Raw genomic sequence first — 24,262 nt, forward strand, 5'->3', positions numbered from 1 at the left:
AAAAAAAAAAGTTCTTTTGACCAAAATACTTGATAGACACTAGCACAGATATTGACATTGGATGTAAGGAAATCCTTTCTGAAAGAGATAGGTTATCAAGTATTGGTGCAACACGAAAAATACTTGGGCAGCTCGTTGAACAAGTCATCAGGCTCTTCTGACACATCTTAGTGGCCTGGAACTACATGGACATGGTAGATAATGGCATTACATTCTGAGTACGATTGCATAGAGGACTTGGTTGGCCCATGGACCTTCACCTCTATGTGATCAAATGTACACTACACCCCCATTAACTCACATTTATTGATTATGCAGTGGCCACAGGGCGTTGGCTGCTGCTGTTAACTGAATATGTGATTTTTAGAGCCCAACTTGATGAGGACAAAGATGTTCAGAAGTCAAAGTCATGGTAATGAGGAGGATTTCCACCCTCTGGCACAGATTGAGCCTCTTTGCCCAGGCCAATGTTCAGGCAAACCTCTGAACTTGATTTCTCTCAGTCTTTGCAGGTACAAAAAGCTCAGTTGCTTTATCTTCATTCCTGGAGCAAAGGGGAAGATCTTCAAACATCAGTGGACTTGGCTGGGAATGTGGCTTAGGGGTAGGCTGCTTGAAGTCCTAGGTTCAATTCCTCAGTACCACATAAACACAAAAAGCCAGAAATGGAGCTGTGGCTCATGTGGTAGAGTGCTGGCCTTGAGCAAAAGAGCTCAGGGACACTGCCCAGGCCCAGAGTTCAAGCCCAGGATTGACAAAAAAAAAAATCAGTGGACTCTCCTTTTAAAGATGTGTATAATACTAAAATAACTTTTTAAGCAGGGCGCTGATGGCTCATCCCTATAATCCTAGCTTCTTGGGAGGCTGAAATCTGAAGATTGATTGCTGGTTCAAAGCCAGCCAGGGCAGAAGTCTGAAAGACCACATCTCCAATTAACCAGCAAAACAAAAACAAAAACAAAAAAACAACGGACTAGAGGTATATCTCAAGAAATAGAGTTCCACTTGTGAGCCAAAAAGCCCTGAGTTCAAGCCCCAATACCGCTAAAAACCAGTTTCATTCTAATATGAATTTAAGTTCAAGAGATAATTTTTAATGTCCCCTAAATTTCCTTAGGGGAATTTTTTACACTGATGGGAATTTTCTTTTAATTGGGTCTTATTTTCATTTCCTCAGCTTTTCTCTGCTTCCAAGTGTATGTAACCTGAGACTTGCTCCTTGGTAGATTTGCATACCACTTCTGAACCATTCAGATGTTTTGATATATCAGTACTATTTCAAAAATAAGGTTTTTTTCTTTTATGCATTGTTAATTTTCTTGTGCAACAATAGATTTGAGGTAGCAACTGGGTACCACTGAGTCAAGACATCTGGCTCAAAATATAAGTGATCCAACCACTGCATCACAAGCTGAGTTTGTGCCAGTTGCTCAAACCCAACTCCAACATGCTGTACAGTAGGCACAGTCAGTTTGATTAAAACAATGCTTGTTGAAGCCCCTATGGAGCATTGTGCTTGCTTCCTTGATTACAGAAATCCAAGGCACCCTGTGGGCATTCTGACTTTGATTTTAGGAAGCTATTTTTCCCTACGGGTGATTTAGAATAACAGTACTTATTCTTCTATCCCCCAAGGGGATTCAGGAACCAGGCTGAGTGGTCTGATTCCCACACAGCAAAATCTCTGATGATGATACTCCAAAGTTGTCTTTTTGGCAGGAGGATTAGATGAGCATCAGAGGGTGTGTGTGTGTATGTGTGTGTGTGTGTCTTTGTGTGCTGGTACTGGGGCTTGAATTCAGGATCTGGGTGCTGTCCTTTAGCTTTTTCACTCAACGCACAGTTCTACTTCTGGCTTTTTGCTGGTTAATTGGGTTTTCCTGCCTGGGCTGGCTTTGAACCTTGATCCTCAGATCTCAGCTTCCTGAATAGGTAGGATTACAGACAGGAGCCACTGGCATCTGGCTCAGGCTGAGTTGGATCACAGCTTGAGTTCATTTTTTACTTTCTTCTTCCTGCCCTCTCTGTGCTCATTTGGTCTTCAGGATGGCTTTCTTCAAGGTCACAATCAACACAGCCACACTGCACAATTCCAAGGGCATTGCTTACCTCCCCCATAGTTTTTAATTTTGGGGCACCCCATCAAGAATCTACAAACATAGTCTTGAAGGTCTGTGTGTTCCATATGCAAATTGTTGTATTATTTGCGTGTCATTTGCAAATTATTATTCAGAATAATTTAAGAATGTTTAAACAGGTTTAAATTGCTCCAAGACACTTGAGTGCAAGAAATATCACCTTTTGTAAATTGCTTAAGTGAAACTAAAAAATGTGGGTGAGACTCCCCGCTACCTGTCAAGGGCTGGATATTTCCTCCCAGTAATTGTATTCATCAAGCACCCAGACCCTGCCAAGCCCTGAGTTCAAGCCCCAGTACCTGCATAAAAAGAATAGAAAACCAGGCATCAACTTGTGCCTGAAAAGGGAAAATTAGTCCCTAGCCATTGGTCTACACCATCAGTTTGATGCTGCTGTCCAGCACTCTTGGGTGCTGGCACTGAGCCATCTGCTGGGCACAGCTGTCCCCGTGCACTACAAAGATGTCCTTCATGGTACTTCCTCATGGAATGATGACTCAGCTGTTGAATAAGTTCTTTCTGTTGTAGCATGGTGTGTGTGCTTCTTTGTGCTCTCTTTCAACACTTGAGTTCTTTCGCCTATAATCCCAGCTATACTTGGAAGATGAAAATCAAGATGATTGGGGTTCAAAGCCACCCCTGGGCAAAATGTTAGCAAGATGCCCATCTTAACCCACTAATTGGGCATGGTGGTGTGTGCATCTATAATCCCAACCACAGGAGGCATAGGTAGGAGGATGGCTATCCAAGGTCAACCCTGGGGAAAAAAGAAAGACCCTATCTGAAAAAGAACTAAAGCAAAACTAAAGCAAAATTGCAGCTGGGGCCATGGCTCAGGTGGTAGAAGTGCCTGCCTAGAAAGTCTGAGGTCTTGAGTTCAAACCTTGGTACCACAAAAACCAAACAAAAAAGATCACTGATCTCTGTGAGGAATTAGACCTTGCTTATTTCTTACTGCATGTCCAGCATGCTTCTAGCAGTTTATTTACATGTAGTAGGCTCTGTTGGATGAGTGACTAAAAAGCATTTGGGACCATTTGGTTTATGATTTGCTGTTAAAACCTAGGCAGGTACCCACTGATTTATACTCCTCACTTACATTCATATGTTATTCATTCTGGGTGAGCACACCATGCATTATGTGTTTAACAAATCGGGATGCCTATCTGTTACTTTTCTAGCTTGTCATGATCACTTTGAATGATAAGCCCATAAAAATACCAATTTATTTTATCTGTGCACCGTCTAAAGACATGCTATTTGTTTAGTGCTATTCTGGTGTTAGAATTCTATAATTATCCTCATCAGAGAGGGAGGAACTGTACTCTTCCGCCCTGACAGTCCCTGAGTGAATTATGTCCACTCAAACAAATATTCATTAAGCTCCCATTATGAAGCCAGGTCAGCAAGCCACCTGGAGAAATCTGTCATGTGGTCCCTGGCCTCTGTTTTCTCTCAGCTAATTGAGGGAAGATCACACACAAGTGAAAAGTTCAATATGGAAGGCAGATAGTTCACTGGGATGCACTGTATGTAGGGTGATGGGAGTCAAGTGCTCATTCTGATTAGCTGGCTTTTAATTCAGATCACTGAGGCACCTATTTTGATTGGCCAGATGTCTCTTGGTTATTTGAGCATCCATCCTGATGGAGCAGGCTTCTAGTCTGATTGGACAAGTATTCCTGGAAAACTGCTTGTTAAAATGTTGTACATTTCCATTGGATGCAAAAAAATTTTTTAATGTGAGATGACAGCTTTAAAAGATGACAATGAAATTATTTTATCTGCTTGATGAGTGAGTCTTTCCAAACTTAGCTTCTAGGACAAAGCCATGGTGTAGATATGGTGGAGGTCTGAACATGACCAAGGTAAGACTACCTCTACCATAAGCCCAATAAATATGGGCAAGAATCCAGGCCAATGACCAGATGAAGACAATTCTTTTCTTGGGGCCAGTAATGAATCCCTAGGTACTCAGAATAAAAAAGAAGCCCCTTTTTGAGTACCAGTGTTTCACACTTGTAATCCTACCTACTCAGGAGGCTGAGATAAGTATAAAGGTTTGAAGCCAGACTGTACAGGAAAGGCCATGAGACTCTTATCTCCAATTAACTATCAAAAAGCCAGAGTAGAGCTAGCCTTGAGCAGAAAAAGCCAAGAATGAGGCTCTGAGTTCAAGCCCCAGTGTTGGCAAAAAAAAAAAAAAAAAAGAAGAACAACAACAAAAAAGGAAGCCTCTAAGTTGCAACTCTTCTGATAGGATCATCTCACAGAGTCACAGTGCAAACCCCACTGTACAGCTACTGTGTATAAAAATATAAGTAAATAGTGAAGGGGTGACAATCAAGATGCATTATACTCATATTCTGACTTGAGGAACTGAAACTCCTTTTCACAAACTACCTAAAAATTTTAAAAAGGTTTCTGATAAAATGTTAGCACAATACATTCCTTTATATTAACTTAGGCATTATGTACAATATGTACCATGTGTTTTGGATAGTGTCTTGTAAACAAGTTTTGGCCTGTGTGTGTGTGTGTGTGTGTGTGTGTGTGGTACTCACAGCCTGGGAACTGTACTTCACAGATCACTTCCAGCTTTTTGGTGGTTAATTGGAGAGAATACTCTCAGATGTGTCTTCCTAGGCTGACTTTGAACCTCAATCTTCAAATCTCAGGCTCCTGAGTAGCTATGGTTTTAGACGTGAGCTATTAATACTTGGTGGGATAGAGCATCCTGAAAACAAGTTTTGAAAGTCTTTCTTTTTCTCAGTGCTAGGGATAGAACCCAGAAGCCTACACTAAAGCGCTCCACTACTAAGCTACATCTCTGAGGAAGTCTTTGCTAGCCAACCATAAAACAGACTTTGATCTTTGATCTGATAGCTGAGTCCACATTACTGAAAGTCCCAATCAGACTCCTAACACATGTTGGGATGCTTATAGTATTAATAAAATATTCTTTATGAATTAAATAAATTAATTTTTAAAAAGACTTGTTTGATCATCTATATGGAAAAGAATCACATATAGGTCATTAAGAGTTCATTAAGATGAGAGTTCATGACCTACCTGGGACCTGTTCTCTCTCTCGCTCTCGCTCTCGCTCTCGCTCTTGCTCTCGCTCTCGTTAGCTCTATCTCTATCTCTATCTCCATCTCTCTGCTCTTCAAAGTAGTATGCAGTAGTAAAATGTGTTCCTGAAACTCCTGGGTCCCTTGCTTCCATATTCAAACAGATTGGAATAAAGAGAATTCCCCTTTCCAAGAGTTTAAATAAGCCAGGTGCCAGTGGCTGACACCTATAATCCTTGCTACTCAGGAGACTGGATCTAAGACTAGGTTCAAAGCCAGCCTAAGCAAGAAAATCCTTGAGATTCTTATCTCCAGTTAACCTCCAAAAAGCCAGAAGTGGAGCTATGGCTCCAGTGGTACAGTGCTAGTGTTGAGCAAAAAGAGCTCAGGGGACAGTGCCCAGGCTCTGAGTCCAAACTCCAATATTGGCACAAATCAATACATATTAGGGGACAGGATCAGAAAACGCCTTGCTCAGGTTGCTGATCCATGCTCCCGTGACGGAATACCTGCAGTCTGGAGTTCCCGGCCTCATAGCATGGTGTCCTAGGCCCACCCTCACCAAAATCCTTTGGTGGATGAAGGGATCTTCCAGCAGCCTCAGATGATTTTTTTTTTTTTTTGGAGTCCCAGGTAGGGTGTGGTTCTGGGAAATAGGGCCCTGAGACACCCAGTTCCTTGTTCTAAGGTACATATAGTTCACCCTTATGACTCAAGTCCTTGGTACTTCTGTCTTTCCAAGAAGTGCAAAGTTTCAATACTTCTTGAGGCAGTGGTTTACTGTCACTAAGGTACTGAGTTAAAGGGACAGATAAAATGAAAGTCTGCTTCATGTTTGTTTGTTTTTTTTTAAATTCAATGTGTTTGTTTATTTATTTATTTATTTATTTGGCCAGTCCTGGCCCTTGGAATCAGGGACTGAGCACTGTCCCTGGCTTCTTTTTGCTCAAGGCTAGCACTCTGCCACCTGAGCCACAGTGCCACTTCTGGCCATTTTCTATATATGTGGTGCTGGGGAATCGAACCCAGGGCTCATTGTATTCAAGGCAAGCACTCTTGCCACTAGGCCATATTCCCAGCCCCCTGCTTCATATTTTAAGCCAAATCCAACCAGATTCTTGCCTCTGATTCCTGCTTCGTATGGCTAATCATTTCTTGAAAAACTGGGAGAGTTATTTCGTAATTAAACAGCCAAGACTTATAAACAGAGTTAAAATCAGAGAACATGTCCAATTCCTCCAGAACATCTGATAAAATGTTCTGTCTCTTTGCAACATTGCTTGTTCTCCTTGTTTACACAGAACTGTAGAGTTCTGAGGAGTTATCATGAAATTAAACTAAGAGCTTTGATTATTCGTGTGTGTGTGTGTGTGTGTGTGTGTGTGTGTGTGCCATGATTGAACTCAGGGACTAGGCACAGTCACTAAGCTTTGTTGCTCAAGCTGACCCTCTACCACTTGAGCCACAGCTCCACTGTCAGCTTTTTGCTGCCTAATTGGAGATAAGAGTCTCATGTGCTTTTTCTGGCCTGGCTGGCTTCGAACCATGATCCTCAGAACTCAGCCTTTGGAGTAGCTAGGATAACAGGAGTGAGCCACTCTGTTTCAAAGACTAAACAGAAAATGATGATGCTAATCTAGTAGAGTGCTAAACACACACACACACACACACACACACACAAAACTGAATCTCTTTGGGTCAGGATGAATATCAGATTTTTTAAAAAATTGCTAACGAAATCCCAATCACATAGTAATTTCCACCTATTATTTGTAGAAATCCAAGTAGTTCAATGGCCTAATTAGGCCTGTTTGAAGGATTATTACAATATTTTAATCTTTTTGCCACGAATAGCATCATTGGGGCTTAATATTCATTGAGATTTTTATGAAAGAAACAGAGAGGTTTCCATATGTCTCTAGAGCAAAACATTTGTGTTTCCCCATCTGCTACTCGGGAGCAGTTTTGTGGAAAAAGAAATGCAAATTGCCTGGCTCTTTACTTTGAGACTAGGCTACATTAGAGTTGGGACCTTGTATAGGACAGCCAATTCACAGCTGTGAAAAGTTGTTTACATAGCCATAAACGCAAGGAATTTTTATTTTTTAATAAGCAAATAGCATGAAAAGAAACTGAATCCTAAAATTCTTTGTCTTTGTCTTTTTCTTTCTTTTTTTTTTTTTTTTGGTACTGTTCCTGGGGCTTGAACTCATGTCCCTGAGCTTTTGTGCTCAAGGCTAGCACTCTATTACTTGAGCCAGAGCTCCACTTCACTTCTGGCTTTTTTGGTAGTTATCTGGACATAAGAGTCTCATGGACTTTTTCTGCTTGGGCTGGATTCAAACCACAATCCTCAGATCTCAGCCTCTTGAGTAACTAGGATTACAGGCATGAGCCACCAGCACTTAAATTACTGGTGCTTTTCAAACTTTCCTCATAATTCCTCTCATTGGTATTATTCGAATATAGAATGTAAGAAGTTGATTTATGAAAGTGACTCGAACACCTAGCCTCAGAGGACCTCTGATTTTCCTAGATTATTTTCTGCTTAAGATGCCATCACACCAGTGACTGGAGAGATTGCTTATTCCAGTGTTTCTCAAAGGGTATGTGTCTCCGAGCAGCCGATGAATCAACAGCTATGAGTAGGTGAATGGAGGAGAGGAAAGCTGTTCATGGACATCATCCTTCAACCTCTCCGAAGCTTTAACACGCTGAGGTGCATGAACCTGTCCATAACTGGCCATGGCAAACTCCCTTTGGTCTTTTTTTTTTGGGGGGGAGGGCCAGTCCTGGGGCTTGAACTCAGGGCCTGAGCACTATTCCTGGCTTTTTTTTGCTCAAGGCTAGCACTCTGCCACTTGAGCCACAGTGCCACTTCTGGCCATTTTCTATATATGTGGTGCTGGGGAATGTGAACCCAGGGCCTCGTGTATATGAGGCAAGCACTCTTGCCACTAGGCCATATCACCAGCCCCTCCCTTTTGGTCTTATGGCACGTGTGTTCTGCAGAATATTCATTGGGAAACTGACTTAGTTGAAACCCTTTTGTTTAAGTAGAAAGATGCCAAATGGGCAAGATCTGCTGACAAGATCAGAATCAACAGCTCTCCAGGAAGCTCTCAGGAAGGTTGGCAGGGTCTATTCCCACAGTCCCAGACAAACTAGACTCAGAAACTTGCCCCTGCTTCCCAGGTTCTCTTGAGTACCAGGGCAGGATCCTCTGCTGCCCAACCCCCATCATAACCTAAGGCTTGAAATAAAAATCAACTATAAGCCAGGTGCCAGTGGCTCACACTGTAATCCTAGCTGCTCAGAAGGCTGAGATCTGAGGATCATGGTTCAAAGCCAGCCCTGGCAGGAAAAGTTCATGAGACTCTTATTCCCAATTAACCACACAAAGAAGCCAGAAGTGCAGCTGTGGCTCAAGTGGTAGAGAGCCAGCCTTGAGCCAAAGAGCTCTGGGACAGCGCCCAGGCCCTGTGTTTAAGCTTGAGGACAGGCACACACACACAATCAACTAAAAACAGAAGCTTATCTACCCAGACTCGTGACGGTGCAAAGAGTGAAACCCTTGATTTCTCAATAATATTCTGTATGTTTTGTTTTTGTATGTGTGCCTGTGCTTTGTTTTTGAGAAGGAAAAAAAGACTGTCAAGCTAACATTCGCCATTATTCTTTGTAGTGTTCTGTAGCTTGAGTGAATTATAGAATGTATCAGACAGTCACATAGGCTAATTTCCACTGACATTTAAAGTGTTATAAGGGGCTGGGAATATGGCCTAGTGGCATGAGTGCTTGCCTCATATACATGAAGCCCTGGGTTCGATTCCTCAGCACCACATATATACAAAAGGCCAGAAGTAACGCTGTGGCTCAAGAGGCAGAGAGCTACCCTTGAGCAAAAAGAAGCCAGGGACAGTGCTCAGTCCCTGAGTCCAAGCCCCAGGACTGGCAAATAATAATAATAATAAAGTGTTATAAAATGATCTGCACTATGAAATATTATTAGAGATGAACTATTTAAATTTCTTGAGAGGATGAATTATATTCACATTGTTACCTTAATGATTAACACAGAGCTGGGCATATATTAGCTACACAGTGCTAAATATGTTTGCATTAATTATCAAATGATAATCTAATGATTGGCTTTAATAATATTAAATAATGGCAATAATACATTAACAATACTAATAGTCTACTGTGAGGGTTAAGGGCCATGAATTCTGGTTAAGCCTTGTAAATACAGGCCATTTTAGCACTCCTCATTTGGAATCTTCTGATTTCATAAACAATTGCCCTGTGATGTGTCTCTTTTAGATGGTAATAAAAGGGAATATTTCTATACTTGACATTTAAACACATACACTTAATGTTGAAATGCACTGTAGAATTCCCCTTTCAACCATTTGGCTACATGTAAATACCCCAAGAGAACACGTGGAATAATGCTGAGAAATGCATGATCCTTGAAAGGACCTGTGAGTCATCAAAGCAAGATTGAGTCATGTGGGTAAATTATAGTTTGTGCTCTGCATATTTCACTCATTTAATAACAGCTTTTTCTTTGAGACAATGTCTTGATATGTCGACCAGGACTGTGTGGGTCCCAGCCTTGATCAATCCTTCTCAGAGTGGATTTTATCCTTGGCATAGCACCACAGGTCAAAGTGGATGTAGGGATGACCCGAATTTTATGGGGTCGACTTTTTGTGCCTAGTGCCACCAGACCTGGGGTGGGAAAGAGGGGGTATCATACAAGCTAGGACTATTCTTCCTGAGTCACCACATTCTCGTGTGGTACTCTGATGGTTTTCTGGGTCCTTATAAATGTATTATCAGTCAAAGCAGGAAGTCAGTTTGTTAGCTTCCATCCTCATTTATTTGTTGTTTTGCTGGTAGTGGAGTTTCAACTAAGGGCCTTGCACTGGCTCAGCTTTCTTGCTCATTGTTGGCAGTCTACCACTTGAATCATGCTTCCAGCACAGCTTTTTGCTACTCAATTGGAGATTGACTCTCTTGGACTTTTTCTGCCAAGATTGGCTTCAGACCTTGATCCTCTACATCTCCGGCTCCAGATTTCGAGCTCCAGAGTAGCTACTGCTATAGGCATGAGCCACTGGTGCTTGGCTCATTCCTAACTCCTAGGTATTTAAACATGATATATGGGCCTTCATTTGTCTTTTACTAACATGGGTCTGGGCCTACAGTTAGAGTAGTTTTGACTTTGAAATGCTTTTTGTGTGTGTGTGTGTGTGTGTCTGTCTGTCTGTCTGTCTGTGTACCTGTGTCTGTGTGTGTGTGTGTGTTAGGCCTGGAGTTTGAACTCTGGGCCTAGGTACTCTTCTTGAGCTTTTATGCTGAAGGCTAGCACCACAGCTCCACTTCCAGCTCTTTTCTTGTTGTTGTTTTGTTTTTAATTAGAGATAAGAGTCTCACAGGCTTTCCTGCTCAGACTGGTTCCGAACTGTGATCCTCATATCTCAGCCTCCTGGGTAGCTAAGAATATAGGCATGAGCCACTGGCACTCAGCTTTGATTTTGAAATATTTAATATACAATCATTATTTAATAAACAATTATTCCTCACTATTCATGGAGACTGGCTCCGGGACCACTTGCAGACACCAAAAAGTGTAGATGTTAAAGTCCCTTTTATAAAATAGTGTAGTATTTGTATGTAGCTTACATCTTTTGATATGCTTCAGTAATCCAGATGAGTTATGATACCTAATATAAAGTAAGTGCTTTTCCAGCCAGTGCCAAGCAATGGGCATCTCTTGGGACAACTGGCACAAGTGCCGCAAGACCTGGGGGGGGGGGTGGAGCAAGAGGAAGTCCTACCACAAGAAGCAGAAGTAGGAGCTAGGATGCCCTGTGGCGAACACTAAGATTAGTCCCTGTAGCATACATACAGTCCAAGGTCTGGGGCGGCAACAAGAAATACTGTGCTCTGAGGTTGGATGTGGACAACGTTTCCTGAGGCTCTGAGTGTTGTACTCATAAAACAAGGGCCATTGATGTTGTCTATAATACATTTAATAACGAGCTGGTCCCCACCAAGACCCTGGTGAGGAACTGCAGTGCTCATTGTTAGCACACTGTACCGACTGTGGTACGAATCCCACTATGCACTGCCCCTGGGCCACAAGAAGGGAGTCAAGCTGACTCCTGAAGAGGAAGAGATTTTAAACAAAAAGCGATCTAAGGAAACTCAGGAGAAATATGAGAGGAAAAAGAATGCCAAAAGGAGTTGTCTTTTGGAGGAGCAGTTCCAGCAGGGGAAGCTTCCTTTTGTTGTTGTTTTTTGCCAGTCCTGGGCTTGAGACTCAGGGCCTGAGCACTGTCCCTGGCTTCTTCTTGCTCAAGGCTAGCACTCTGCCACTTGAGCCACAGCGCCACTTCTAGCTTTTTCTATATATGTGGTGCTAGGGAATCGAACCCGGGGCTTCATGTATGCAAGGCAAGCACTCTATCACTAGGCCATATTCCCAGGCCTAGGGGAAGCTTCTCGCCCTTGCATCCAGACCAGATCACTGTGGCTGAGCAGATGGCTATGTGCTAGAAGGCAAGGGGCTGGAATTCTATCTGAGGAAGAGCAAGGCTGGGAAAGGCAAATAAAGTCATCTACTATCCTTAAAATAAATAAATAAATAAATAAAATGCTATGTAATTAGTTGCTACAGTGTATTACAGAATCATGATGAGAAAAATATAGGCACATGTTCAGCACAGATGTGATTTTTTTTCAAATATTTTTGATCCATAGTTGGTTGGTTCTGCAGATATAAAACCCACAGATACAGAACACTGTCATCACTGCAATGCAGGAGGCTGTAAGTTGGAGGATTACTACCCAATGCCAACCCTGGGCAAAGGCAGAAAAAAAAAAAACTTAAGCAAAAAAGGAGCTGGGAGCTGGTGGCTCAGGCCTGTAATCCTAGCTACTCAGAAGGCTGAGATCGGAGGATCTTGGTTTGAAGCCAGTCTGAATAGAAAAGTCCATGTGAGACTCTTATCTCCAATGAATCACTCAAAAACCGGAAGTGGCACCATGGCTAAAGTAGTAGAGTGCTAGCCTTGAGCACAAAGAGGCTCAGGGACAGCACCCAGAGCCTGAGTTCAAGACCCACAACCAAGAAGTGGCGCTGTGGCTCAAGTGGCAGAGTGCTAGCCTTGAGCAAAAAGAAGCCAGGGACAGTGCTCAGGCCCTGAGTTCAAGGCCCAGGACTGGCCAAAAAAAAAAAAAGACCCACAACCAACCAACAAACAAAAAGGTTTGGGCGCGTGGCTCAAGTAGTAGAGTGCTTGGCTAGCAAGCACCAAGCCCTTGAGTTCAATGAGGTTGAAATGTGGATTGTGGGCAGGCCACTTTCTCATTGGACCAAATGAAGCAATGTTCCAACTTTGTCCCAATGTCCTGCTTGCTCTTAGCCTCCGATCTAACAGAACAAATTCTGTGGGGATATTTAATAATCTTTTTTTCTTCCTGAAAAGTAGAACAATATGACATGGCTGTTTCCAAAGATTCAGGCTACACAATGATCCCTGGTCCGTCTCCATGCCAGAGCCTCGCCGAGCCCTTTTTCCCAGCTGATTTCCTTAAGCTGCTTAGAGTTAAAGCTGGCCACTTTGAAGAAGAACGGGCTAGAAAGGGAACGAGGCCAGACTTCCTGGATTGAACACCACTTCAGCAAATCCCCAAGCCTTTCTATATGTGTTGTCGGCTGTAAAATGAGTAGGCTAATTCAGCCCCACTTCTGAGGGCCACAGTGACAGCTTTAATTAATGATGATCACGACAGGTTTTGTCATGTAAAGCTGCATAGAAATGAAAAGGGAGAATTGGATCTTGTTTTACCCAAAGTCTCCTAAGTTTGGAGTATATCCTGCATTCTGCTACCATGGTTAAGGCTCTGGTTCCTGAGTGCAGACTTGCTAATGTAAGAGAGCCCAATTAGGCCCCTAATACCTGGACAGAGAGTGGGTTTAGTACTGAAGTACAGGGACAATCCTGGAGTCAGTGAATATCTCAAATGTCTTACTGGAGCTCAGCACCAAGATCTACTGGGTCCTGCTGGTGGTAGGTGAGGAACTGACTGGAACTGCTAGAGATAGCAGTATACAGAGAAAATAATGCAACACTATCAGGATTGTGCAGGATATATTTCTTTATTTAACATCTGAGTCTGCTGGGCACAGGTGGCTAATGCCTGTAATCCTAGCTCCTCAGAAGGCTGAGATATGAGGACCATGGTTCAAAGCCAGCCCAGGCAAAAAGGTCTGTGAGCTCATATCTCCACTCAGAAAAAGCCTTACGCGGCGCTGTGGCTTAAGTGGTAGACCACTAGCCTTGAGCACAAAGAGGCTCAGGGACAGTGCCCAGGCCCTGAGTTCAAGCCCTAGGACCAGCAAAAACAAACAAATAAATAAAGTCTGAGTCTTACTCATATGGGTTTACTGAAAGATATGGTTACATGATTTACTGGAAAGCATACTGATCCTAAACTGGGAGTGGTGGCTCATGTCTATAATCCCAGCTACTTAGGAGGCAGATTAGAATTGTGGTTTGAGGCCTAGCCCAGCAAAAATTTGATGAAACGTGTCATCCTGGCTATGCAGGAGGCCAACACCAGGCAAAAGCTCAAAATCCTATCTGAAAAATAGCTAAAGGAAAATGGGCTGAAGATGTAGCTCAAGCAAGACTGCCTGCCTAGTTAGTTGTGCAGCCTTGAGTTCAAATTCTATATCTCAAAAAAAAAGTCATACTCGTCCTTTTTAGAATCACACTATGGAACTGGATACCATTCTGTAATCCTAACTACTCAAAAGGCTGAGACCCAAAGGATCATGGTTTGAAGTCAGCCCAAGCAAAAAAGCCTGAGGAGTCCATTTCCAATTAACCAGGAAAATGCTGGATTCCATGCATGTTGTAAGTGGTAGAGTACCAAATAAGAGCAAGCAAGCCCAGCATGACCATGAGGGCCTGAGTGCAAATCCTGGTTCTGGCAGCACGTGCATGCACACACACACACACACACACACAACCACACCAGGGAATTGTTGATAGTTGTTTGAGTAACATGGGGTTTCCATCTTCCAAATAGGTTCCACTAACAACATGCACTTGCAACAAATCATAACTTGTATTATTTCCTGGATGTTACGGTTTGGATATAAAAGATTCCCAAAGGCTCCTATGTTGAGGGATGGCCCCCAGCTGGTAGCATTATTGAGAGGTTATTGGATTGTGAGAGGGTTGACTTCATCCATGCGTTACTACATTGATGAGTCCCTAGCTGAACGGGCCATTAGGAGGTAGGTGGAGGAAGCAGATGACTGGGCTGAGCCTTTGAAGGTTCTCATCCCAGGTTCTTTCCCCCTCTCTCTAGTTACTGGCATCCTCCAAAGCTACACGCTCCTCCCACCTAAAAGCAATGGAGCCAGCCAATCATGGACTGAAACCTCTGCAAAGAATTCTTTCACCTTTGCATTCGTTTTTCTCTGCGGTTTTGTTATAGGGGCGAAAAACTGACACATGATTGCTTTCTCTTACTCTCTAGTACTTCTAGTGTGGCATGCCATTGTGTTATGAATGTGTTGTACAGATTCTGCCTTAACATCAGATGACCTGGGGCTCCTTGAAAACTATGAGAGGGTCTTAATTCATTTTATATTCCCAAACATCAGTGACTTCTCTTCTTCCTCCTTCTCTTCCTCCTTCTTTTTGTTTTTGGCAGTAGTGGGAATTGAACTCAGAGCCTTATACCTGCTAAGTAGGTACTCTGCCACTCGAGCCACCCCTCCTGTCCCTTTTGCATTGGTTCTTTGTAAGGTAGGGTTTTATTTTATGCTCAGGCTGGCATGGCCTGCACTCTTCCTACTTGTGCTTCTCCAGATTGTTGGGAATGACAAGCACGATCCCCTGAAGCCAGCCATTGTGCTTCCCCCATAGCTGGGATAACAGGTGCACGCCATGGTGCCCAGACATTGGTTGAGATGGAGTTTTATGAATTTCCGTGCCCCAAGACTGACCTTGAATGCTGATCTCCTGATCTCTGTCTCCCAGGTAACTAGGATTACAGGCATGGTGTGTCTCCCTTTGCTACATGGCCCTCAGGTTTCATTATTCTCTATGAAGAAAAAGGAGTTTTTGTTGTAGTATCACTCGTTTGCTGACCTTCATGGAGAAAATTGTTTTCAGTGAACAACCGACATCTAATTCATGCTCTGTGATTTAGGGAGAAGGTAGAGCAGTAGAGAGATTGTGTGAAGGAGGAAAGAGGACTTGCAGTCACCAGCTGTTGGGCCCCAGGCAACTGTGGCAACCAATCAGAGGAAGTCAGCTGAATGTTGGTGCCTCGTGCCTGGCTACACAGGAGGCTGAGATCCTAGGATCGATGTTCAAAGCCAGCCTGGGCAGGAAAATCTGTGAGACTCTTATCTCCAATTAATCATTTTTTTTTAAAGCCAGAAGTGGCATTGTGGCTCAAGTGGTAGAGTGCTAGCCTTGAGCAGAAAAGCTCAGAGCTACCTGGGCCCTGCGTTCAAGTTCCAGTATCAGGGAAAAGAAAAAGGAAAAAAGAAGGGGAAAAATGGGTGCTTTGTGGTGTTTCCTAGGCCCCTCTAGAGGACCTACTATTCAAGTGCCCTGGCCACGGATAATGAGGGTAGTCACCCTTCTCTAAGCTAAGATCACCGGATTCACTGTAGGCCATCTGGAATTGGGACACTGGCCTCTGGCCAGCCACAAGTGGCTGTGGAATGAGGACAGCATAAACCAGGGGCCATGGCTGTTTCCTGATGGGCCCTGTGCAAGTCAGAGAAAACTGGGCTATGAGAGGAAACTGAAGCTGTGTCCGAGGGAGAGATGAGAAACTGGGTCGCCCTAAGAGACAAAGGGAGGGGCAAGAGCATAGCTGTCCCCACTCCCAGTGGCCTCTCAGAGTTTTGTTGCCACCCCCATGGGGCCCGGCTGCCCTTCCTGCCCTGGCCCATGTCCAGTACACTGTCCACTTTAGCTCAGGCAAGGATGAGGTATCTTGGTTACTTGAAACCCAAGGAACCTTGGCTAAGACAGTCGTGTGGCAGGGAGAGGGGCCAGGCCAGGGCTCCTGCTTGCATAGAAAGGGTCTGCTGCCCAATGCCTACCTGGTGGTCTATGAGAAGCACACAGGGAATTTTTGCTGATGATCAGGTTAGATGCAATAGATTTGTGGGTCTCCCTGCAGCAGTGTTCTCTCTTGGTCACTTCCTGGGGCACTTGCTTGTGGAACAAGGAAGTAAGGGACATTATTGATGTCAGACTAGAATTTTATTTAATGTAGAAGTGTGTGTGTGTGTGTGTGTGTGTGTGTGTGTGTGTACGCTGGTATTGGGTTTTAAACTCAGAGCTTCATGTTCTTCCTTAGCTTTTTCACTCAAGGCTACTGTTCTGCCACTTGAGCCACACCTTTACATCTGGCTTTTTGCTGGCTATTTGGGGTTAAGAGTCTCAGAGACTTTTCTGCCTGAGCTGGCTTTGATCCTCTGATCTCAGTCTCATGAGTTACTAGGATTATAGGTGTGATTATAGGTGCCACTGGCACCCAGCCTTCCTTACTTTTCTTTTTTTTTTTTTTGCCAGTCCTGGGCCTTGAACTCAGGGCTTGAGCACTGTTCCTGGCTTCTTTTTGCTCAAGGCTAGCACTCTGCCACTTAAGTCACAGCGCCACTTCTGGCCATTTTCTGTATATGTGGTGCTGGGGAATCGAACCCAGGGCTTCAAGTATACGGGGCAAGCGCTCTTGCCACTAGGCCATATCCCCAGCCCCCTTCCTTAAATTTCTTAAAATGCCAATACAGCATGAAAGATAGAAGGTTTCATAACATTTGAAAAGACTTAGGATTTCAGTTAGCAATATTTATGTAACTCAACGGTATAATGCTAGGTCAGCCTAAGAAGAAAAACACCATCTTTAGTCAGTTTGGGGGCTATTTAGCAAAACAACCGCTTTGGGGCTATTTAGCAAAACAACCTGTGTTTCTATGTTTCATCCCTCAGCCAGAATCATAAAATCTGAATTTAAATTAAACAAGCAGATCTTGATAAAATATAAAGAAAAACTGAAGCTGTCTCTAAAATTAGAGCAGATTGTCCCTTCTTAACTTGAAATTATATATTACTATATAATTAACAAGTCAGGCTAAGCATGGTAGTAGTACATGCCTGTAATCCCAGCTACTTAGGAGGTGGAAGTAGGAGGATCATAGTTTGAGGCCAGTTTGATTAGAGTGAGACACTATCTGAAATAAATAAACCAAGAAAAACAAAAAGACCAAAGGCATAGCTTATTGGGAAAACCACCTGCCTAGCAAGAAGGTAGGGTCCTAAATTCAACCCCAGTACCACACACATGAGAATGTACACACATAGCAGAATAGACTTTCTTATGGAGCTCTTATTCTGTTTTGTTTTGTATTTTGCCAGTCCTGGGGTTTGAACTCAGGGCCTGAGCACTGTCCCTGGCTCCTTTTTGCTCAAGACTAGCACTCTACCACTTGAGCCACAGCTTCGCTTCTGGCTTTTTTCTGCATATGTGGTGCTGAGGAATCAAACCCAGGGCTTCATATATAGGAGGCAAGCACTCTACCAGTAGGATATATTCCCAGCCCCTGAGCTCTTATTCTGTGTGATACATTAGGCTCAGTAAAATGATCAAGTAGGTCATCTCTTCTGTATTCAAGGTCAGTGGTCCGGTATGTAGACTGCCACAGTGGTCCAATTGTTTCTCGCATTTTCTAATTTCTGTTTTCTGCCCCTCTCTTTTATTCTGGGAATTGTACCCAGGGTTTCACACATGATAGGCAAGCACTCTACCACAGAGCTATATCCTGCCTTTGATCAGAAAAAAAGGAGGCTCTGAAGTGCCCATATGGATGGACATTTTATTCACTGTCTTAGTGGTAATAAAAATATTCCCAATGGGCCAGGTGCTGGTGGCTCATGCCCGTAATCTTGGCTATTCGGGAAGCTGAAATCTGAAGATAGTAGTTCAAAGCCAGCCTGGATGGAAAAGTCCATAAGACTCTTCTCTCCAATTAACCACCAGAAAACCAGAAGTGGCACTGTAGTTCAAAGTGGTAGAGTGCTAGCCTTGAGCAAAAGAGCTCAGGGACAGTGCCCAGGCACTGAGTTCAAGCCCCATAACTGACAAAAAAAAAGCAAAACAAACAAACAAAAAACACCTCATGCCAGGAAGGAGCTCCAAAATGCTGCCTGCCCAAGCAGGATGTTCAGACTCTTATCTGGCCAGCACTAGTCCTGCACTAATGGCTCCGTGTACCACCTATCGGATTTTGAAAGAACAGTCTCTCAGCTTTTATCAAAGGCAAGTCATCTTCTACAGATACAACATTCTTGTTATTAAAACACTGTATTTTACAAGGCTTTTTTCTTGTGCTAGTGCTGGGCTTAAAACTCAGGGCCTGGCCACTGTCCCTGAGTGCCCCCCTCCCCTTTAAGGCTAGGGCTCTACCACTTGAGCCACAGCTCCACTTTAGGCTCCCCACCCTACCTCCACCTTTCTGGTGGCTAACTGGAAATAAGAACCTCACAAACTTTCCTGCCTGGACTGGATTTGAACCTGGATCCTCAGATCTCAGCCTCCTGAGTAGGTAGGATTACAGGTGTGAGCCACAGGCACTTGGGTGATTTCTTTATTGTTAATAAGCAACAAGGAATTACACTTAGCATTGGTTGAACATTTAGGGTAAAGTATGCACAGTTCTATTTTGTCTTCATATATATAGCCTTATGAGAAAGGCATAGATTTTTTTTTCATTTTATAAACAGGGAAGCCACTCAGGGGAATTTAGTGGCTATGGAGTTAACTTCCTGTGCTCCCAGGCAAGAGCAATTACATTGTTTGCTGCTTGGCATATAGCAGGCATTCCATAAATAGTTGAGTAAGTTCTCCAGTGTGAATAAATACAGCCCTATTCTTAATACCGACTCCTTTAACTATTAGCCTTTTAATCAGCTTTTATCAAATGGAAAAACAAAGTATTTCATATATGTGCCTGTGCACACACATATATGTGTGAACCTGTGTAGGGCTCTCTACAGTAAACTTATTCATCCATCCCCAAACGAACACAAATTGTCTTCCTAAGTTTAGAGATAAAGTTGGCAAAGGAACAGAATTCAATAGTCCCTTGGTTTCTTTTCTTCATACCAACTTGAGACAGAAGAATGATCAAAGGCATGCATCAAGAAAGATTAGGGAGCGCTGGTGGCTCACCATTGCAATCCTAGCTACTCAGGAGGCTGAGAACTGAGGGTTTTGACTTGAAGCCAGCCTGGGTAGGAAAATCCATGAGATTCTTATCTCCAATTAACAAGCAGAAAGTCGGAAATGGAGCTATGGCTCAAGTGGTAGAGTGCTAGGTTTGAGGAAAAGAGCTTGGGGGCAGTGTCCAGGCCCTGAGTTCAAGCCTCAAGGCTTGCACAAGGAAAACACACACACACACACACACACAAAGTAGTGATGTTCATTTCTAGGTGATCATTTTAATTTCTCTCTCTCTTCTTCTATTTTCCAAAATTATTATATGTGAATTGAGAGCAACAGAAGGTGATTCAACGGGAAATTTTTCTGCTCAGGTGCCTCCTGGGCTTTTCAGTTTTCAGTCACACATGCATCCTTCAAGCTTGTCCACATAAGATACCGTTAACGTCTGGGAATAGGGACATTCGCCACATTTTTAAGCTGGAGATAACTGTTCTGGAAAGTGTTCACGATCCCAGGAGGGGAGTAAGGGGGCACAATTCTGGAAGAGAAGCAAAGGGCCTCTCTTAAAAGCACCCAGCACAGCCGCGAATTGGCTACTGCTTAAAAGAGATTGCAAGGCAGGATGTTGTGGAACACGCCAGGAATCCCAGCTACTCTGGAGGCAGGTGCATTTCCATTTTGAGGGCCAGCCGGGGCAATTCCGAAAGACAGGGTCAATTGCGGGGAGTGGGGGCGGGGGGGGGAAGCTGCAGTGTTAGCTCAGTGATACAGCTAAGGAGGCGCTGGGCTCAACCCTTCTGCTGCAAAACCCAAACAAATTATGATTTTGGAGCAAAGCAAACCTAAGGTACAGGCGCGGCCTGCGACAGACTTCGAAACCTCGGAGGGCGGGGGTGCCCGGGGACCGAGCCCGCATCACGGTCCGGCGGCATCCTCCGGTCAGCGGCCCAGCACACCAAAGAAGGGGCCGCGCGGCGCCGCCGGCGTGAGCGCGCGCGCGCGCACGCGCAGAGCAGCCCAGCGCGCCGCTCCCGACGCCGCCCCGAGCGGGACCTCCCGCACCACCGAGAGGAGCGCCTAGAGAGGCCGGGCGCGCGCGCGCCGCCGCGCCGCCGCGCCGCCCCACCCCTCCGCTCGCCTCTATCCCGGAAGTGGGGGCCGAGCGCCGGCTCGCGTGCTGCTCGCTAGAGGTAGCTGTCGCCGGACGCGAGGCCCGCAGCCCGGCGAGTGGGCCGCCATGCCTGTGAGTTGTTTACCTCGGGCTCGGGAGTGTTTCCGGCGAGCGTTCTGTCGGTCGAGGGTCCCGGGGTGTGCCCAGACGAGCGCGGCGGGTCGCCTGCATCAACCCCCCCCCCCACCTCCCCACACACCCGCCGCGACGCGGACTCGTGCTGCGGGCCTCCCGCGTGGCGGGCCCTCAGGGCTGAGGCCGGCCGTGGGGGTGTGCGGGCAGCGCCCTCCCGGCCTCACCCCACCTTGCCGGCTCGGCTCGGGGCTCCCCGCAGGGGTGAGGCCGGCCCTTGGGGGAGGGGGCAGCGTCCTCCCGGCCTCACCCCGCCTTGCTGGCTCGGTGCTCCCCGCAGGGGTGAGGCCGGCCTTTGGGGTGGGGGGGCAGCGCCCTCCCGGCCTCACCCCGCCTCGTCCCCTCCTCACCCAGCAGGGGTGAGGCCGGCCGAGCTCTGTCTCCCTGGTCAGGTCGGAGGTGGAACGGTGGGGGAGGGGGCGACGACGCTCTGCTCGAGTGGTTTCTAGTCGCCCCCCTCCCCCCCCCCGAGCCTCGAGTCCGCCTTCCTTTTTATAGAAGTGCGGTTCGGTTTTCTTCAGAGATTATTTTGCTCAGCTCAGTGCGCCTTGGGTATCATGACACCCCATCGCAGGGACCCCGGGGGGGGGGGGGGAGGGACACAAAAGTGTTGATGGAATTTATCAGTTATTTTTTAAAAAAGTAACTGCCTCCGCGGAGTATGACACTTCTGATTTGCGTGTGTGTGTTTTTCCATATGGTTAAATCTGCGAGCTTTGTGGCTTAATTCCAGCGGTAATGGCATGTTCTGTTTTGTTTTGTTTTGTTTTGTTTTAAATTCAGTTGGCTAAAGATTTACTCCATCCGTCCTTGGAAGATGAAAAGAAGAAACATAAAAAGAAACGGCTAGTTCAAAGTCCAAATTCTTATTTTATGGATGTAAAATGTCCAGGTAAAATCTCAATTTGTTTCCTTATGTAAATGTCTGCCTACATTGCAGTTATGGTGTGTACTTTTAAAGTCATATGGTTCCTCCATTGACTCAAGAGTGAGATGGCAGTCTTGTCAGAATAATAAATGGGATGAAGAAAAACAACTACAAAAGCAGTACTTGGAAAACTGGTCTAAGTGAATGGAACACCTCATGGGGGGAAAGGGAAAGGGGGTGGGGGGAGGGGGGTATGAGGGAGGAGGTAACAAACAGTACAAGTAATGTATCCAATGCCTAATGTATGAAACTGTAACCTCTCTGTACATCAGTTTGATAATAAAAATTTGAAAAAGAAAAATGAAACCAGGATAGAAACCTGTTGTGATGGGAAGTGATTAAAGATGGACATTCAAAGGGAAAGTAATAATTTGCTTATTAAGTCTTTAAGCTGTTCAGATGACTCCTCTTTCTCATAATGCAATGAAAAATCTGTTGGTTCTCCAGTCTGAATCTGTTTGCCCAGAATGGCAGCTGTCAGCCATATGGCTGCAGTGTACTTAAAAGGTGACTAGTCGGTCAAAGTGAAGGTGAGGGGTGGCCAAGTGGCTCAAGTGATAGAGCACCTGCCCCAGCAAGAGGAGACCCTAAGTTCAAACCTAAGTCCCCTGCAGAGGAGATAATATTTAAGGGTAAAATATTCCCTAGACTTTGAGGTAATATTAGAAGTATGTTGAACAGGTGCTATATTTTCATACTTAATGTTACTTTTTTTTTTCTAGGTTGCTACAAGATTACCACGGTTTTTAGCCATGCTCAGACAGTGGTTCTTTGTGTTGGCTGTTCCACAGTGTTGTGCCAACCTACAGGAGGGAAAGCCAGGCTCACAGAAGGTATATACTATGGATTTCTGACCCAGCCATGAGATATTCTGTTCTATTTATGCTGGTACTGAGGTTTGAACACATTTAGCTTTTTCATTTCAGGTTGGCACTAACTATGAGCCACTAACTCCTGAGGAGGACAAAGGATTTTTATTTTTTGCCAGTCCTGGGGCTTGAGACTGAGGGCCTGAGCTCTGTCCCCTAGCTTCTTTTTGCTCAAGGCTAGCACTCTTATCACTTGAGCCACAGCACCACTCTGGCTTTTTCTATATATGTGGTGCTGAGGAATCAAACCCAAGGCTTCATGCATATGAGGCAAGCACTCTACCACTAGGCCATATTCCTTGCCCAGGACACAGGATTTTTTTAAACAATTTTCTCTGGGGGCTGGGAATATGGCCTAGTAGCAAGAGTGCTTGCGTCATATACATATGTAGAAAATGGCCAGAAGTGGCGCTGTGGCTCAAGTGGCAGAGTGCAAGCCTTGAGCAAAAAGAAGCCCAGGACAGTGCTCAGGCCCTGAGTCCAAGGCCCAGGACTGGCAAAAAAAAAAAAAAAAAAAAACTCTGATATTTTGTTTTATATGTATTCAATAATAAGATTTAAGACAGTTCTTTTTTTAAAAATCACTAGTTTTTAAGAAGTAACCAATAAAAATGCCACCGGTTTTAGTATAAAAATCTAGCTTTAACTCTTTCACCTAGTGAAGAAAAAAGCATACTTATGTAAATAGGTTTTGTGGTTAAGTAATACTTTCAGATTTCCAGTACTTGAAAGTGGCACTGTGAATTCCATGTTCTTTCTGTGAGAGTCACCAGAGGACTAGAGTAAATAAATTTGTGGTCTATTTGGTGTGACCTGATCAGCACAAGATGTTTAAGTAATTATTCTTACATTATACTTGCAGGATGTGTGAAAAGTTTATGTAAGTATGCTATAATAAAATCTTGGATACCTGTGCTGACACGTGGTTCAATAGGTGTCTCTGTAGCAGGGTTTTCTTCATAGTTCCTGACAGAGATCTACTAGAGCTCTACTAAGCTTTACTTAGTTAAGCTCTCCTTAGCTTTGAGTGAGCTATTTGGGAAAAAGGAAGGGCACCAGTTGGTAGGGGGGGGGCAAGAGAGTTAGGTAATTGGGGGAAAGAGAATCAGTATGGTCAAAGTACATATGAAACATCATACTGAAACCCATTATTTCATACAGTTAGCACATGCTAATTTAAAAGGAAAAGCTAGAGAATCAGAATAGTTTTAAAAATTCAGTGAGTCTTCATATTGTTTAATCATTGAATTGAGGCTCATGGTAGTAAATCACTTCTTCATATCATGTGAAAAATTATAGTGATAATTTTTCTCCTATTGGAATAAACTCATAATATGATAGCAGATTTATGATATAGAAGAATATATAATTTGTGTGTAATTGCTAACTGAATGTTCCCTGAACTTTTTACTTAAGTACTTATTACCACTAAAATGACACCAGAGGTGTAATTAATTTGTTCACTATACATTCTTAATTCTTTTGCAGGTTGTTCCTTTAGAAGAAAGCAACACTAATAATCTATACAACTTTCTGAATTTACATTTCCTCACAGAAAGCCTTACCAGAAGTTCAGTGACTCTACCAAGATAATGTAATTATGTTTCATTTTGTAAGGTACACATGATTTCCTATTTTGGTGTCAGTTTTTCAATAAAGTTTTGATTATGGAAAAA

The 24,262-nt window shown here is 44.1% G+C and overlaps 1 protein-coding gene and 1 pseudogene across 1 annotated transcript; both read left to right on the forward strand.

Moving 5' to 3' along the window:
* The first annotated feature begins 10,983 nt into the window (after nucleotides 1–10,983).
* On the forward strand, nucleotides 10,984–11,912 carry LOC125340627 (annotated as a pseudogene).
* Nucleotides 11,913–20,618: 8,706 nt separating this feature from the next.
* Rps27l (ribosomal protein S27 like) lies at nucleotides 20,619–24,262 on the forward strand. Its single transcript, XM_048332355.1, has 4 exons — nucleotides 20,619–20,729; nucleotides 21,573–21,681; nucleotides 22,440–22,550; nucleotides 24,075–24,262. Exons 1-4 carry the CDS (start codon nucleotides 20,724–20,726, stop codon nucleotides 24,101–24,103), a joined length of 255 nt encoding a protein of 84 aa, XP_048188312.1. The 5' UTR covers nucleotides 20,619–20,723; the 3' UTR covers nucleotides 24,104–24,262.

This window comes from Perognathus longimembris, chromosome 23 (assembly GCF_023159225.1).
Source record: "Perognathus longimembris pacificus isolate PPM17 chromosome 23, ASM2315922v1, whole genome shotgun sequence".
NCBI classification, from domain to species: domain Eukaryota; kingdom Metazoa; phylum Chordata; class Mammalia; order Rodentia; family Heteromyidae; genus Perognathus; species Perognathus longimembris.

Excerpts from the sequence above, each read along its gene's own strand:
- Rps27l (XM_048332355.1), top strand. Across the intron at positions 21,682-22,439 it reads TATGGATGTAAAATGTCCAG|GTTGCTACAAGATTACCACG; the intron begins GTAAAATCTCAA and ends TTTTTTTTCTAG. Across the intron at positions 22,551-24,074 it reads GAAAGCCAGGCTCACAGAAG|GTTGTTCCTTTAGAAGAAAG; the intron begins GTATATACTATG and ends ATTCTTTTGCAG.